This window comes from Lupinus angustifolius, chromosome LG06 (assembly GCF_001865875.1).
Source record: "Lupinus angustifolius cultivar Tanjil chromosome LG06, LupAngTanjil_v1.0, whole genome shotgun sequence".
NCBI classification, from domain to species: domain Eukaryota; kingdom Viridiplantae; phylum Streptophyta; class Magnoliopsida; order Fabales; family Fabaceae; genus Lupinus; species Lupinus angustifolius.
The window spans coordinates 687,334-702,263 of record NC_032014.1 but is presented as its reverse complement, the minus strand read 5'-3'; the positions used below and the strand labels follow the sequence as shown (position 1 = coordinate 702,263).

The window sequence follows — 14,930 nt, the reverse complement described above, 5'->3', positions numbered from 1 at the left end:
ATGTCTCATTGTATAGCACTAGCAGACAGGTAGAAAGCCAGAAATTGTTAAATAGAAGAATGTGGGTGACAAGTGTTTTCCTTTATGTATTATTGTATTGAGCATTAAGTTGTTCATCTTGGACCCTTTTACCTACATGTTCAGAGATAAGGGAGATTAGAATGACAAAGAAAGGTGCAAAATTCTTTTTCTGCACGCAATCCTAGTCCCATTCATTTTAATCATGTCTCTTTCTGTTCTGCATATTAAATAATATACCATGCACATTATCTACTTTCAAACACTCGAAATTGAATAAAAAGACAGTATTTACATGAAATCCTCTTCCGATTGAATAGAAAAGGAAAAAAATATTAGTGGGTCTGATATGTAACATGGCAGAGCAGCAAGCTATAAAAAGATGCCCTATAATAGTAGATGCCAAAAGATGAATGAAATAATAGTTGATGAATGAATGCCAAAAGCTTAATCTTGATAAAATAAACCAAAAGATGAATGAATGGAAAAGTGAACAATGAAGAAGAATGCAATATAATAGTAGATGCCATTTTGGATTAGTAGTTGCTGCTAAAATAAGCAATAACAAGAAGACCCCCAGAATTGTGAAACAAGAGTTAGGAATTTAGTGTAGGTGGGGGCAGATATAGCAAAATATAGCTAGCAACAGCATATAGTGTGTGATTAATAACTTAGAAGGCTCTCTCTTTCACAATGTCTAAGCTCATCTCACTTGGATCAGTTGCTTGCAGTTCGAATTGAATGCCGTCTAGTTCCCTCTTGAATCTATCCTTTGAACTTGCATACACCATCTTCATCCTCACCCTCGAATTTTCAGGTGACCTGCACCGCGAATATGGTACCATTAACACTAATTAAACAACCAATGTCACTCATATCATATGGAAAAATAGTTGTTGTCCCATGAAAGTATGTTCATTCTAATTGATAAAAACTAAAAATAGTTATTTGATATTGAAATGAAGTAGTATTAAATTTTATTCTGTTGAGCAATCAAAATGACAGACACATGAAAAGAGACAATTTGGGGCAAAACAGATTTGATCCACATATATACTCTGTAGTACTGTTTGTGCAAACTTTCTATGCTACAAAAGTGATTTCATATTTCTTTTGGAGATGCATGAAACTAATGAAGGCAGAACAGTATTGATTATGCAAGTATATAGTGGAGAATAGTGGAGTATAAAAATACCATGCAGTGAAGAAGATCTTGCTTTTCTGGCAATTCTCATCAGTAACGAAATCGAAATCATAGACGGCATAACGACATTCATCAGCTGGCAAACTGGCTTGAAAGTCATCATAGCTTTCACTGGAATCACCTACTTTCTCAACCACAATTTGTTGTTGTTCTATTTTGAATACAATGAAACGATGACTTCTCTTTGCCTTAAGCTCTTGGAACTTCAGTTTGCACTCATCTTGCACTGCCATTCCGGACGCTGCATTTGCCTGCATTCTCAGGTACATTCATATTTTTCTCTAATCAAATTCAATATAAATCACTAGACTTTATCATTAAAATCATTGTCATAAATAATTAAGGACATTTTTGTATGGATATGTGACTCTTAGTATTGATAGTTGTAGAAAATAATTTGGTATAATATTTTGATAACAGTTATAAGGGACACACATAACCAAATGGTTGTTGTTCATTCTCTTCCTAGATAGGATCATTTCAGCTCCTAGTACTATCATCAAAGAAACAAGTGTTAAATACAAAAGTACAAAACTATTTAGTAATATTAGCTTCCAATGCAAGAGAGAAAATGATATATATATATAGATATATACCATATTGGCAGCAATGAAGAAGAAGCGTCCAGGGAAATGTGAAAGAGAGAAAGAAAGGGAGAATGAGAAATGGGAGGAACAAACTTAATGGAAAAGTAATGAGAGAAGAAGATAACAAATAAAGATCCTTGTTTTTTGGAGGCATGAAAGGTGGAACTTTTACAAGACTAAGATACCATACAATTCATGGATACCTATGTTGCAATCTATTTTCCTTTCCACTTACCAATAAGCCATAATTAGATATATAATATATGGGATCAATAACAAGCCATTCTGGTTTACTGATTTAAAATAAAGTTTAATAATTATCTCCAAATATATGTTTTTTGCTTTTCAAAAATAAAATTAAAATATATATTTTCGCTTGCTGTTTTTATAATAAAAACATAACATGTATTTTTATTGATGAATTATTAGATATGTGCATAGTGTTTTTTAATTAACAATAACAAACACATATATTACGAAAATAACGCGGAAATATAAAATGATTATTGTGAATCTTCATTGCTTTGCTTGATTAAAAGATTACGAGTCATGTGCTTATATACACAATACAAAGATAACTTGTGATACAAGTAACAACTTAACAAACTCTTAACAAATTAAGTAAGATATTAATCACATGTGTAAAATGTGCAAAATGTGTTATAGTAACTTTAATCTCCAATAACATAACACATTTTTTATTTGGTCCAAGGGGTCATAAACTCATAGGAACCCTTATAAGGAGAGGAGAGGAGATGAAAAATAGTTGGAGCACAAGTCTTGGAATTTAAAATCTTAAAATCTCTCCTAAACTAACATATTAGCATAAAACCGATTCTATTATAATCATTTCTAACAACAATTGATTATACATATGATTAATTATTGAAATAGTCTACCTTTTGCTGATAATCTATATATAAGATCAATAACAACAATCAAGTTTTTATTCATAAGATCAATAGATATCAAAAATATAATTTGCCAATCAAGTATGAACCAAATGTTTTATTTTAGAGAAGTGAATATATTATTTTTATAACAATTTTATTGGTTGACTTTTTAACGATTATTACCCTTAGTCCGTGGAGATAATGTTTAGTAAGATAAGACAAAGCAATAATAGTTCATATACAAGCAGATTCATTTTCACGTGACTGCATGAATTAAACCCATCAAATGTAGTAACATAAAACAACAACAATAATAATAAAAGAAAGGCCATAAACATGTCAGAGCCTTCCCATGTTGGTTATGTAAGGGAAATAAATGCAGGCAATGACATTATAAAGTCATAAAGCCCATGATTATGGGCTATCATGGCCCATGCAGCACCAATTAATTCAGTAAGAATCTAAAAAAATGTCATTGAAAATATAATAAAAAATGAAAATACATCATCCAAGATAAAAGAAGAAAATGAGTTATTAATAAAAGATTGTATATCAAACCATTAGATGAAATGGATATATTAAAGGATCCCCATCCCTTATTATGGTATTTATATTCCTATGAGGCTATGATCCATGTTACTTTTAATATTATGTAATACTATCATCATTTTGATCATAGAGACTTGTATAATTAAGATCAGGGAGATAAGAGAAACTAGAAAAAAGAAGGACTAGTCAGAACTGAAACACAGAAACCTTTTATTTATACCAACACTTAGCATTGGATACAGTGTATCATTGTTTGTGTTCGGTAGCAATATTAATGGCATTGTAGTCACCAAATCTTACACCACCTACAATACATATTATATTTCCCTCTCCTTCCTCCTTCTTAGTACTTACTACTAACTCTTTCTCTCAACTTTCTTGCATGCTGCACTTCCCTCTTCACTAACCTTTTCTGCTTTATGAACCAGCACCACCACTTATTTTTATCTAGGTGCCATTCACTTTCACTGGTATTAGCTATGTCTAAAGGTTGATATAATGTGGTTAATGAGATTCAGGGTCATGTTTTTAAGTTACTATTTTGCTTAGTTAACTTCAACACAAAACTGTGTCTATTTGCCGGGAAAACTGAGTAAATATATAGTTTTGTCTTTTGAAACTTATGTTTCCTATCTTTTTTTCCTCTAATGTTTCACTACTAGCACTAGAAAGCATTTATTTATTTCCATTTATTATTTATCTTGCTGCATGGTGTGTTGTTTAATTAATTACAGTAGTATTTAAATGGTGTTGGGATGAGTCCATTTAGCTGCAAAAGGCTCATCATGTGTGTGTGCCGTGTTTAATGGATCACTAACTTGAAGCTTAAAAAGTGTGACACTCACATGCTCAGTCTTTAGATCCGTGTAAATAAATCATTTTACAAGGTAGTTTTGCACATTACTCTGTGTTCTGTAGAGGACACTGTTCACTCTATTTTGCTTTATTTCTATCATATATTTCATTGGTTTTCGTACTTACCACTCACAAAATCTACCTTCTATTTCTAGTTGATTTCCAGTACCCTATTGCTCATCCAACAGGACAAGCAAAGATCTTCTTAAACCTGTCACTAGTTGCTCTTGAAGGTGAGTGAGTGTTTTATTTGTTTATATTGGATTTGTTTTTGCTGCTCATGACTTTTTTCCCCTATGAAACTGTTAATATTCATTGTGTAATATATATGTACCAACTGTCTAGTTTTAACAGTACTTTTATTTGCTGTAGAGCTAGCAGAAGAAGTTTTTTCAATTTGATTTGGGGAACAAAATGATATAAGAGTGAAGACATTTTTAGTATGTCATTAACCAATAGAAGGTTTAATAATTCTATTTTTTTTGGGTACAAAGGTTTAATGGTTTATCCTACCTACCAATTTGTCAATATAAGCATGTTGGCTGTGCATGCTTTTTCTCAAATTATTTGTTCTCCTGCAACACCTTATTAACGCAAATGCATTTTTCACAACATAAATTTGGTGTTTTTTGTTCTCCTGCTTCTCTACTAAGAAATTAACAAGGCACTTTAACATCCTGTTACAAATTTGTAGTTAATGCCTACATCTTTAGTACCAAGATGAAGATCTAGTAGTCTGGGTTCACAATAGCTGCTTGGCTCTTACTTCATTTAATGGTCTTCAGATTTTTGCATGGTCCTTACTTTTAAAGCAAGTAAAGTAAAGTTGTACAATCTGGAAATCATTTCCTTTTTTTGGTGTTCATATCAAGTTTCATTGTCTTAATCTTAAAAGTTTGGTTGGTATGAAGTTGCAAGGATCTAATATAGTTGAAAATATTATGGAAATATGAATACTATATGCTTGTGGTTGCACAATTCTTTTAGTGGGATGAGAGAAATAGTAGATTTTTGTTCTTTGATGTAATTATGTTGATTGTGAAATTGTTGCATTCTTATGGCTATTTGTTAATCAATATAATAGTTTTGCTTCATTTTATGAATATATATGTCAACCCTGCAGTTTATACCATTTGACACAGTTAAATATGATCATCACATATTTAGATCTTCTATTGAGCAAGTATATGCTAAATATACATAAACGTGCATCTAGTGACTAACACAAGATTTATTTGTATATATTCAATTACTCCTAGTCCTCTCTTCACAGGTATCTACACTTATCTTGCAGTTCCGAGTACATTAGATCTCATTTCGAAGCAGAAAGTTGACAAACACATTTGATCATCATGAACAACTTCAAGTTAGGGGTAGATGTGGTTAGTGCTCACAATCTACTACCTAAAGATGGAGAAGGTTCATCAAGTTCCTTTGTGGAACTTTACTTTGATGGCCAGAAGTACCGTACGACTATTAAAGAAAAGGATCTCAACCCTGTTTGGAATGAGAGCTTCTACTTCAATATATCTGATCCTTCTAATCTTCACTATCTCACTCTTGATGCTTATGTACACTGCCATACCAGAGCTACTAACTCAAGTTCATTTCTTGGCAAGGTTAGCCTCACTGGGACTTCTTTTGTCCCTTACTCTGATGCTGTTGTTCTGCACTACCCATTAGAAAAGCGTGGTATTTTCTCTCGAGTGAGAGGAGAGATTGGCCTTAAAGTTTACATCACTGATGACTCAACCATAAAATCCTCAATTCCAGCCCCTGTTGTTGAGTCCATGCCAACAAATAATCCCAGCTTAGCACACACAGAAGTTAATGCAGCTGGAAATGCAATGGCAAACCCTTTGTCCAATGCAAAGGTTGAGTCGGCAAGACACACATTTCATCATCTCCCTAACCAAAACCAAAACCAGCACCAGCACCAGCAACATTCCACTGGCTTTACAGATACCCACTATGTAACAAAGTACGAAGCTGATCAAATGGTATCTGGTGGACCACAACCTATGAAGCTAGTACACATGCATTCTCTTTCATCAGTGCAGCCGGTTGATTATGCACTTAAAGAAACAAGTCCGTTTCTCGGTGGTGGAAGAGTTGTGGGGGGTCGTATTATTCATAAAGACAAGGCCTCAAGTACATATGATCTTGTGGAAAGGATGTATTTTCTGTATGTCAGGGTTGTTAAGGCTCGTGAACTTCCTGCAATGGATCTTACCGGGAGTCTTGATCCATTTGTTGAGGTGAGAATTGGAAACTACAAAGGTATTACTCGACACTTTGATAAGAATCAGCATCCGGAGTGGAATCAAGTGTTTGCATTTTCAAAGGAGAGGATGCAAGCATCTATACTAGAAGTTAGGATCAAGGACAAGGATCTTGTCAAAGATGACTTTGTAGGCCTTGTGAGGTTTGACATCAATGAAGTTCCTTTGAGAGTACCACCAGATAGTCCTTTAGCGCCAGAGTGGTACCGGCTCGAGGATAAGAAAGGTGAGAAGATTAAAGGTGAGGTGATGCTTGCTGTATGGATTGGTACACAGGCAGATGAGGCTTTTTCTGATGCGTGGCATTCGGATGCAGCTACACCTGTTGACAGCACACCGGCTGCAACCACAGTGATTCGTTCGAAGGTCTATCATGCACCAAGGTTGTGGTATGTGCGTGTTAACATTGTAGAGGCACAAGACTTGATTCCTACGGATAGAAACCGTTTTCCAGATGTGTATGTGAAGGCGCAGATAGGGAACCAAGTGCTGAAAACAAAGACAGTTCCAGCCAGGTCTCTTAGCCCTCTCTGGAACGAGGACCTTTTGTTCGTTGCTGCTGAACCTTTTGAAGACCATCTAGTCCTATCAGTTGAAGATAGGATTGGTGCTGGAAAAGATGAGATCATTGGGAGGGTCATCATACCACTCAACGCTATGGAGAGGCGTGCTGATGACAGAATGATTCATTCTAGATGGTTCAACCTTGAAAAGCCGGTTGCTGTTGATGTTGATCAGTTGAAGAAAGATAAGTTCTCTAGCCGAATTCACCTACGGCTATGTCTTGATGGTGGATATCATGTTCTCGATGAATCAACTCATTACAGCAGCGATCTTCGTCCAACAGCAAAACAGCTATGGAGACCTCCAATTGGGATTCTAGAGCTTGGAGTCCTGAAAGCTGTAGGACTCCACCCTATGAAAACAAGGGAAGGAAGGGGCACTTCTGATACATACTGTGTAGCAAAATATGGTCATAAATGGATCAGAACAAGGACTATTGTTGATAATCTGTGTCCAAAATACAATGAGCAATACACTTGGGAAGTTTTTGATCAGGCCACTGTCCTAACAGTGGGTGTCTTTGACAACAGCCACATTGGAGAAAAGGGTTCAAAAGACTTGAAAATTGGCAAAGTTAGAATTCGTATCTCAACATTGGAAACAGAAAGAATTTACACTCACTCCTATCCGTTGCTTGTTCTTCACCCAACCGGGGTTAAGAAGATGGGGGAACTTCACTTGGCAATAAGATTTTCATGCACTTCATTTGCAAATATGCTTTACCTATACTCAAAACCACTGCTTCCAAAAATGCACTACGTTCGGCCCTTCTCAGTGATGCAGCTTGACATGCTGCGCCACCAAGCGGTGAACATAGTGGCTGCACGACTAGGCCGAGCAGAGCCACCACTTCGCAAGGAAGTGGTGGAATACATGTCTGATGTGGACTCACACCTGTGGAGCATGCGGCGAAGCAAGGCGAATTTCTTTCGTCTGATGACACTCTTCTCAGGCGTATTTGCAGTTGGGAAATGGTTTGGTGATATCTGCATGTGGAGGAATCCTATTACAACAGTGCTGGTTCATGTGTTATTCCTTATGCTAGTGTGCTTCCCTGAACTCATTCTACCTACAGTTTTTCTCTACATGTTTTTGATAGGTGTATGGAACTTCAGGTACAGACCAAGATACCCTCCTCACATGAACACAAGAATATCACAAGCTGATGCAGTGCAACCAGATGAGTTGGATGAGGAGTTTGACACATTCCCTACTAGCCGAAACCCGGACATAGTTCGAATGAGGTATGATCGGTTAAGGAGTGTGGCTGGAAGAATTCAAACAGTGATTGGTGACTTGGCGAGCCAAGGAGAAAGGATTCAAGCGCTGTTAAGTTGGAGAGACCCGCGTGCTACAGCACTATTCATTACATTATGTCTTGTATCTGCTTTGGTTCTTTATGTTACTCCTTTTCAAGCACTTGCAGGCTTGACAGGGTTCTATGTTATGAGGCATCCGAGGTTTCGCCATAGGCTACCCTCTGCACCAATCAATTTCTTCCGTCGCCTCCCTGCCAAAACAGACAGTATGTTATAGAGTTTAGATACTCGGTCGAACAGAGATCTGTTGTCCCAAATTCTGTCTCTTTGTTCCTGCAAGTCAAGTATCAAACTACTTTGTATTTCTATTATGTAACATTATAGTTTGTATTATTTTCTATCAAGCTGAAGCAGAGAAAGACAAATTGTATTTGGATTTCATAACTGCAATTACAAATCACTCCATTATAATTCTCTTTAATGTGAGTGACTGTGCCAATTCTCGAAATCTTAAGCTGGTTAAGTGTGCACTTTGGAAATTCAGACCCAACACAACTGTGGAACCCGACATTTTATTTTTATTCCATTAAAGTGTAGAACCGAAGATGACATATTATAAGAGACTTAAAACATCAATATGGTGCCATGTGGTACAAATTAAGTGGAATAATATATTACTCTAGAAGCTCATAAGTTTTCACCTTGTATGTATATTTTGTAATGTGTGAGAAAGTGAATTGGGGTAGTTGGAGTCGTATATTTGATGTTTAATATTTTCTTTAATAATACATGTTGGGCAAGTATTTTACGATGGGTTGAAACATTTTTCACGTTGTATCCGATAAGTACCCACGGAAGAGTTCATCGGACATGACTCAAATTGCCAATCCTAGGAAGGCCAGCCGTACACTCAACCCGTCGCTCCTTCTCTCCTCACTGCCTTCCACATCTCTTCTTTTGTTTGGCTTTCTTTTTGTTTTCTATTTGCCACACCTAATGTTATATGTTACTTTATTTACCATGCAATTTGTCCTTGTTCTTTTTCTTTTCTTATTTTATTTTTTAGTCAATCCCTTTATATGATATGATATATATTATATTATAGAAGATATATATAAATGTTGTAAAATAATTGCATTTCTTATTCATTTAAATAATAATTAGATATTTGGATAATGTGTTAAGTGTATAGCCTTTCTTATTAAATAGTACAAATAATATCTCTAATGAATAATAAACAATAAAAGTAACATATTCTTTATCTTAAAATCATCAAATCAAATATCATTTTTAATATATGATTAACTAAAACTCATTAACAATTATATATGAATATTTTAGATTATGAGTAAATAGTATTTAACCAAATTAACCACATATCTTTTTTGATAGATTAGATCAAGGACAGAGAAAATGTGATGACACAATTTTTTTTATAATCATCTTTTAAATTGTATACATGAGGAAGTGCACATTGTTTAATGAAAGAAAAACCATTACGTGCCTGCATGATAAGCATTAGGTGTGGAAATGATGTTAAATTTGGCTCTATATATATATATATATATACATATATATATATATACATATATATATATATATACACATATATATATACATATATATATATACATATATATATACATATATATATAAATTTTCAAAATACAATATAACACAATATATATTTGATTGCAAGCATTAAGCTTAAACATAATATATATAGTTTGACTTTAATCCTTATATATGTGTCTTAAATTACGATGAATCAAATATTTATTGTCCATGATCCTAGGTACACGTTTTATGCAATAATCATATTCAAGAAGAATTGAAAATTGTAATTACAGTGCATAAAGTCCAAAATATACATGAACATATTTGATCAAACCATGATTATATATATAACATATATGCACATAATTAGATTGCATAATACCTCAATGTATAATATATATATATTTCTCACATATATAATACATATATACCTTATACATATACTTCAATAAATTGCAAAATTGTAAAGTGTCAAAAGTCAATGTCCAATGATAAGGTGTTAGTGCATATATAATATAATATTACATAACAGTGTCATAAAAGTTAATGCAATGTCCATGCACATATTTGATTATATACTTCAACACATGTTGCAAGGATTGATATTACAAATTATCCATGATTCAAAAAACGGAAGTAGATAAAAGTTATCCTCATTATTCATAAATACACAATTTTCATAAGCAATAGCGGATGCATAAAATCGCCATATTTAAAATTAGGGTTCATAAAAAATTGAGAAAAAACACTTTTAATGAAGAATCATAAAATTCGGAACTTTTGCTGTGATACCACTTGTTGGAAATTCCTGATGATTGGTGAACTACCAATCCTAAAATCTTCAATCTCATGATTCTCACACATAATATAAAACAACGATATAAAGTCATACATGGATCCATGTAATATGATCTATACTTTTAGTATGTCTTTGGAGTGAAATTTTGGTATGATGACCTTCATCAATCAAATCTTGAATTCCTTTTGGGACCTTCATTTTCTCTCTGATGGGGAGAGGTGTAGACTATTTGTGATTCGATCTCTTGGGGACCATAAATATTCCTTATGCATTAACTTATAGGGTTCTCATTATCCTCGATAGGTCAATCGTTTGGGTATCCACTCATTAAGCTCATATCCGTTATCAGTTTCAGAAGTTTTATAGGTCATTAATGTTAAATAACTTATTTTGCAACCCGAAAATAAATAGCCAATATAATTGTATTAAATATATCATCTCCACCTTAATTAGAAATTATGAATTTATAACATTATAAAAGTACAAAATTAATACTATGTCTTGATACTAATAAAGTAAAATGCATGAGATGATAACAAATACAAGTTTATGTCTAGAAAATATATTAATTGTTGTGTTATGTAAGTTCAAAATTATACAAGTAAGATGATCAAACTTAAAGAAGCCTTAAGCACATACAAGAACTCAAAGTTAATTAAAACTTCATGCATTAATATAGATGAATCAATGTGCATACATCAAGCTTGTGTTATATTCAATCCCAACAAGGGTTTTAGCTACTCATGTTCATAAGGTGCAAGTAAGATATGAATAAAACATAACTAATTGGGTGGTAGAACCACACACAAATGAACATAGATTAGCTCCTCTAATACTAACAAATCGATCACATGACTCAAATGAGCGAAACTACCCTAGAAAATTAGAAAAGAAGTATTATAAATCAATATTACGAAGTGTGCCCTTTTGGCTCGGGCTAGATGTCTTTAAATATTATTCAGATGTTGGCTTCGGTGCTTAGTGCACAAGCGCGAGCTTCCAGCTGGCTAGGCCCTACCTTTCGACACACCAGCGTGCGCTCGACATAACTTCTTGTGTTGAGCGCACCATCCACTATGCTCTGTGCAATTGAAAGTGCAAAGCGTATGGATTATAGAGACTAAACTTTGAATTCCTTTAATTTAGGTACTCAATGTAGATGTTGCGTTGAGCGTGGTTCTTCCTTCGCTGGGAGGGACTCTAGCGCTGAGCGTGAAGTTCAGATGTTGTGTAATTCGCTTAGTGTGATCCTTGCACTGAGTATGACCGAGTTTTGTCCGAAAACTTGGCTTTTTTCAATCATTCCTTCAGATTAAGCCCACATAACACTCTAGATATGATACGTGGCCATTTAAACAAGTTTTAGTCATATACAAATATAATTTCATCTATTTGAGTTGATTAAGTAATTAAAGTATTATAAAAAAATTATTAATTATATGGTTAATTTGGCACTTAACATGTTTCTTGTAAACTACTGAGATTTCAACTCTAATTGTTTTTTAGTGGAGGCCATATGTGACAAGGTTATTATTTGAAGAAAATGATAGACATAGATTGCACATCTAGGATCAATGATAAGCAGCTGAGATTGCTTTGTGATTTCTGCAAACGACTGATGTTACATCTTGTCATCCCAATCAGTGGTATTAGCAAGGGACCAGTTTTTATTCAAATTATTTGGTTCTTCCCCAAACATATTCATAAAACTGAAAAAATCTCTCTTTTATCATTCTCTATTTCTTATCTAATCAAAATTCCATATGCAAAATTACCCTCAACTTTTTTGAACAAATCCATTTCGTCATTTGTGTGGTAAGTTTTTGAGATACTGTGTGCTTTTATTGTTTGCAGATGCATCTTTCTATGATGGTGGTGGGGGTTACCGCGAAGGTTATGGTGGCGCAATGAGTACTATTTGTGTTTAATCCATGCAGGTGGCCATCCCTGGAGAAGGGTTGGTTCATATCGAAATGTTCTTTTTTGGCATCACCGGAAATGATGAAACTTTAGTAGCATGCACTTTGTAGGCCTTGTGAGGTTTGACATCAATGAAGTTCCTTTGAGAGTACCACCAGATAGTCCTTTAGCGCCAGAGTGGTACCGGCTCGAGGATAAGAAAGGTGAGAAGATTAAAGGTGAGGTGATGCTTGCTGTATGGATTGGTACACAGGCAGATGAGGCTTTTTCTGATGCGTGGCATTCGGATGCAGCTACACCTGTTGACAGCACACCGGCTGCAACCACAGTGATTCGTTCGAAGGTCTATCATGCACCAAGGTTGTGGTATGTGCGTGTTAACATTGTAGAGGCACAAGACTTGATTCCTACGGATAGAAACCGTTTTCCAGATGTGTATGTGAAGGCGCAGATAGGGAACCAAGTGCTGAAAACAAAGACAGTTCCAGCCAGGTCTCTTAGCCCTCTCTGGAACGAGGACCTTTTGTTCGTTGCTGCTGAACCTTTTGAAGACCATCTAGTCCTATCAGTTGAAGATAGGATTGGTGCTGGAAAAGATGAGATCATTGGGAGGGTCATCATACCACTCAACGCTATGGAGAGGCGTGCTGATGACAGAATGATTCATTCTAGATGGTTCAACCTTGAAAAGCCGGTTGCTGTTGATGTTGATCAGTTGAAGAAAGATAAGTTCTCTAGCCGAATTCACCTACGGCTATGTCTTGATGGTGGATATCATGTTCTCGATGAATCAACTCATTACAGCAGCGATCTTCGTCCAACAGCAAAACAGCTATGGAGACCTCCAATTGGGATTCTAGAGCTTGGAGTCCTGAAAGCTGTAGGACTCCACCCTATGAAAACAAGGGAAGGAAGGGGCACTTCTGATACATACTGTGTAGCAAAATATGGTCATAAATGGATCAGAACAAGGACTATTGTTGATAATCTGTGTCCAAAATACAATGAGCAATACACTTGGGAAGTTTTTGATCAGGCCACTGTCCTAACAGTGGGTGTCTTTGACAACAGCCACATTGGAGAAAAGGGTTCAAAAGACTTGAAAATTGGCAAAGTTAGAATTCGTATCTCAACATTGGAAACAGAAAGAATTTACACTCACTCCTATCCGTTGCTTGTTCTTCACCCAACCGGGGTTAAGAAGATGGGGGAACTTCACTTGGCAATAAGATTTTCATGCACTTCATTTGCAAATATGCTTTACCTATACTCAAAACCACTGCTTCCAAAAATGCACTACGTTCGGCCCTTCTCAGTGATGCAGCTTGACATGCTGCGCCACCAAGCGGTGAACATAGTGGCTGCACGACTAGGCCGAGCAGAGCCACCACTTCGCAAGGAAGTGGTGGAATACATGTCTGATGTGGACTCACACCTGTGGAGCATGCGGCGAAGCAAGGCGAATTTCTTTCGTCTGATGACACTCTTCTCAGGCGTATTTGCAGTTGGGAAATGGTTTGGTGATATCTGCATGTGGAGGAATCCTATTACAACAGTGCTGGTTCATGTGTTATTCCTTATGCTAGTGTGCTTCCCTGAACTCATTCTACCTACAGTTTTTCTCTACATGTTTTTGATAGGTGTATGGAACTTCAGGTACAGACCAAGATACCCTCCTCACATGAACACAAGAATATCACAAGCTGATGCAGTGCAACCAGATGAGTTGGATGAGGAGTTTGACACATTCCCTACTAGCCGAAACCCGGACATAGTTCGAATGAGGTATGATCGGTTAAGGAGTGTGGCTGGAAGAATTCAAACAGTGATTGGTGACTTGGCGAGCCAAGGAGAAAGGATTCAAGCGCTGTTAAGTTGGAGAGACCCGCGTGCTACAGCACTATTCATTACATTATGTCTTGTATCTGCTTTGGTTCTTTATGTTACTCCTTTTCAAGCACTTGCAGGCTTGACAGGGTTCTATGTTATGAGGCATCCGAGGTTTCGCCATAGGCTACCCTCTGCACCAATCAATTTCTTCCGTCGCCTCCCTGCCAAAACAGACAGTATGTTATAGAGTTTAGATACTCGGTCGAACAGAGATCTGTTGTCCCAAATTCTGTCTCTTTGTTCCTGCAAGTCAAGTATCAAACTACTTTGTATTTCTATTATGTAACATTATAGTTTGTATTATTTTCTATCAAGCTGAAGCAGAGAAAGACAAATTGTATTTGGATTTCATAACTGCAATTACAAATCACTCCATTATAATTCTCTTTAATGTGAGTGACTGTGCCAATTCTCGAAATCTTAAGCTGGTTAAGTGTGCACTTTGGAAATTCAGACCCAACACAACTGTGGAACCCGACATTTTATTTTTATTCCATTAAAGTGTAGAACCGAAGATGACATATTATAAGAGACTTAAAACATCAATATGGTG

General features: G+C 35.6%; 2 protein-coding genes across 4 annotated transcripts; one reads left to right on the top strand and one right to left on the bottom strand.

The window, feature by feature from the left end:
* On the bottom strand, positions 509–1,953 carry LOC109349090 (actin-depolymerizing factor 7-like). The gene is made up of 3 exons (XM_019589752.1): positions 1,819–1,953; positions 1,214–1,473; positions 509–840 (listed from the first exon to the last, which is right to left on the bottom strand). The coding sequence occupies exons 1-3, from the start codon at positions 1,819–1,821 to the stop codon at positions 690–692; spliced, it is 414 nt and encodes a 137-aa protein (XP_019445297.1). The 5' UTR covers positions 1,822–1,953; the 3' UTR covers positions 509–689.
* On the top strand, positions 4,329–14,779 carry LOC109348616 (FT-interacting protein 1-like). 3 transcript variants are annotated; one of them, XM_019589122.1, is made up of 2 exons: positions 4,329–4,339; positions 5,416–8,703. In XM_019589122.1, the coding sequence occupies exon 2, from the start codon at positions 5,459–5,461 to the stop codon at positions 8,486–8,488; it is 3,030 nt and encodes a 1,009-aa protein (XP_019444667.1). In that variant the 5' UTR covers positions 4,329–4,339; positions 5,416–5,458; the 3' UTR covers positions 8,489–8,703. The 3 variants fall into 3 exon arrangements, with proteins under 3 accessions (XP_019444667.1, XP_019444668.1, XP_019444669.1); XM_019589123.1 differs by lacking the exon at positions 4,329–4,339 and adding an exon at positions 12,608–14,779 and having other exon boundaries at positions 5,350–6,531; XM_019589124.1 differs by lacking the exon at positions 4,329–4,339 and having other exon boundaries at positions 5,368–5,488; positions 5,731–8,703.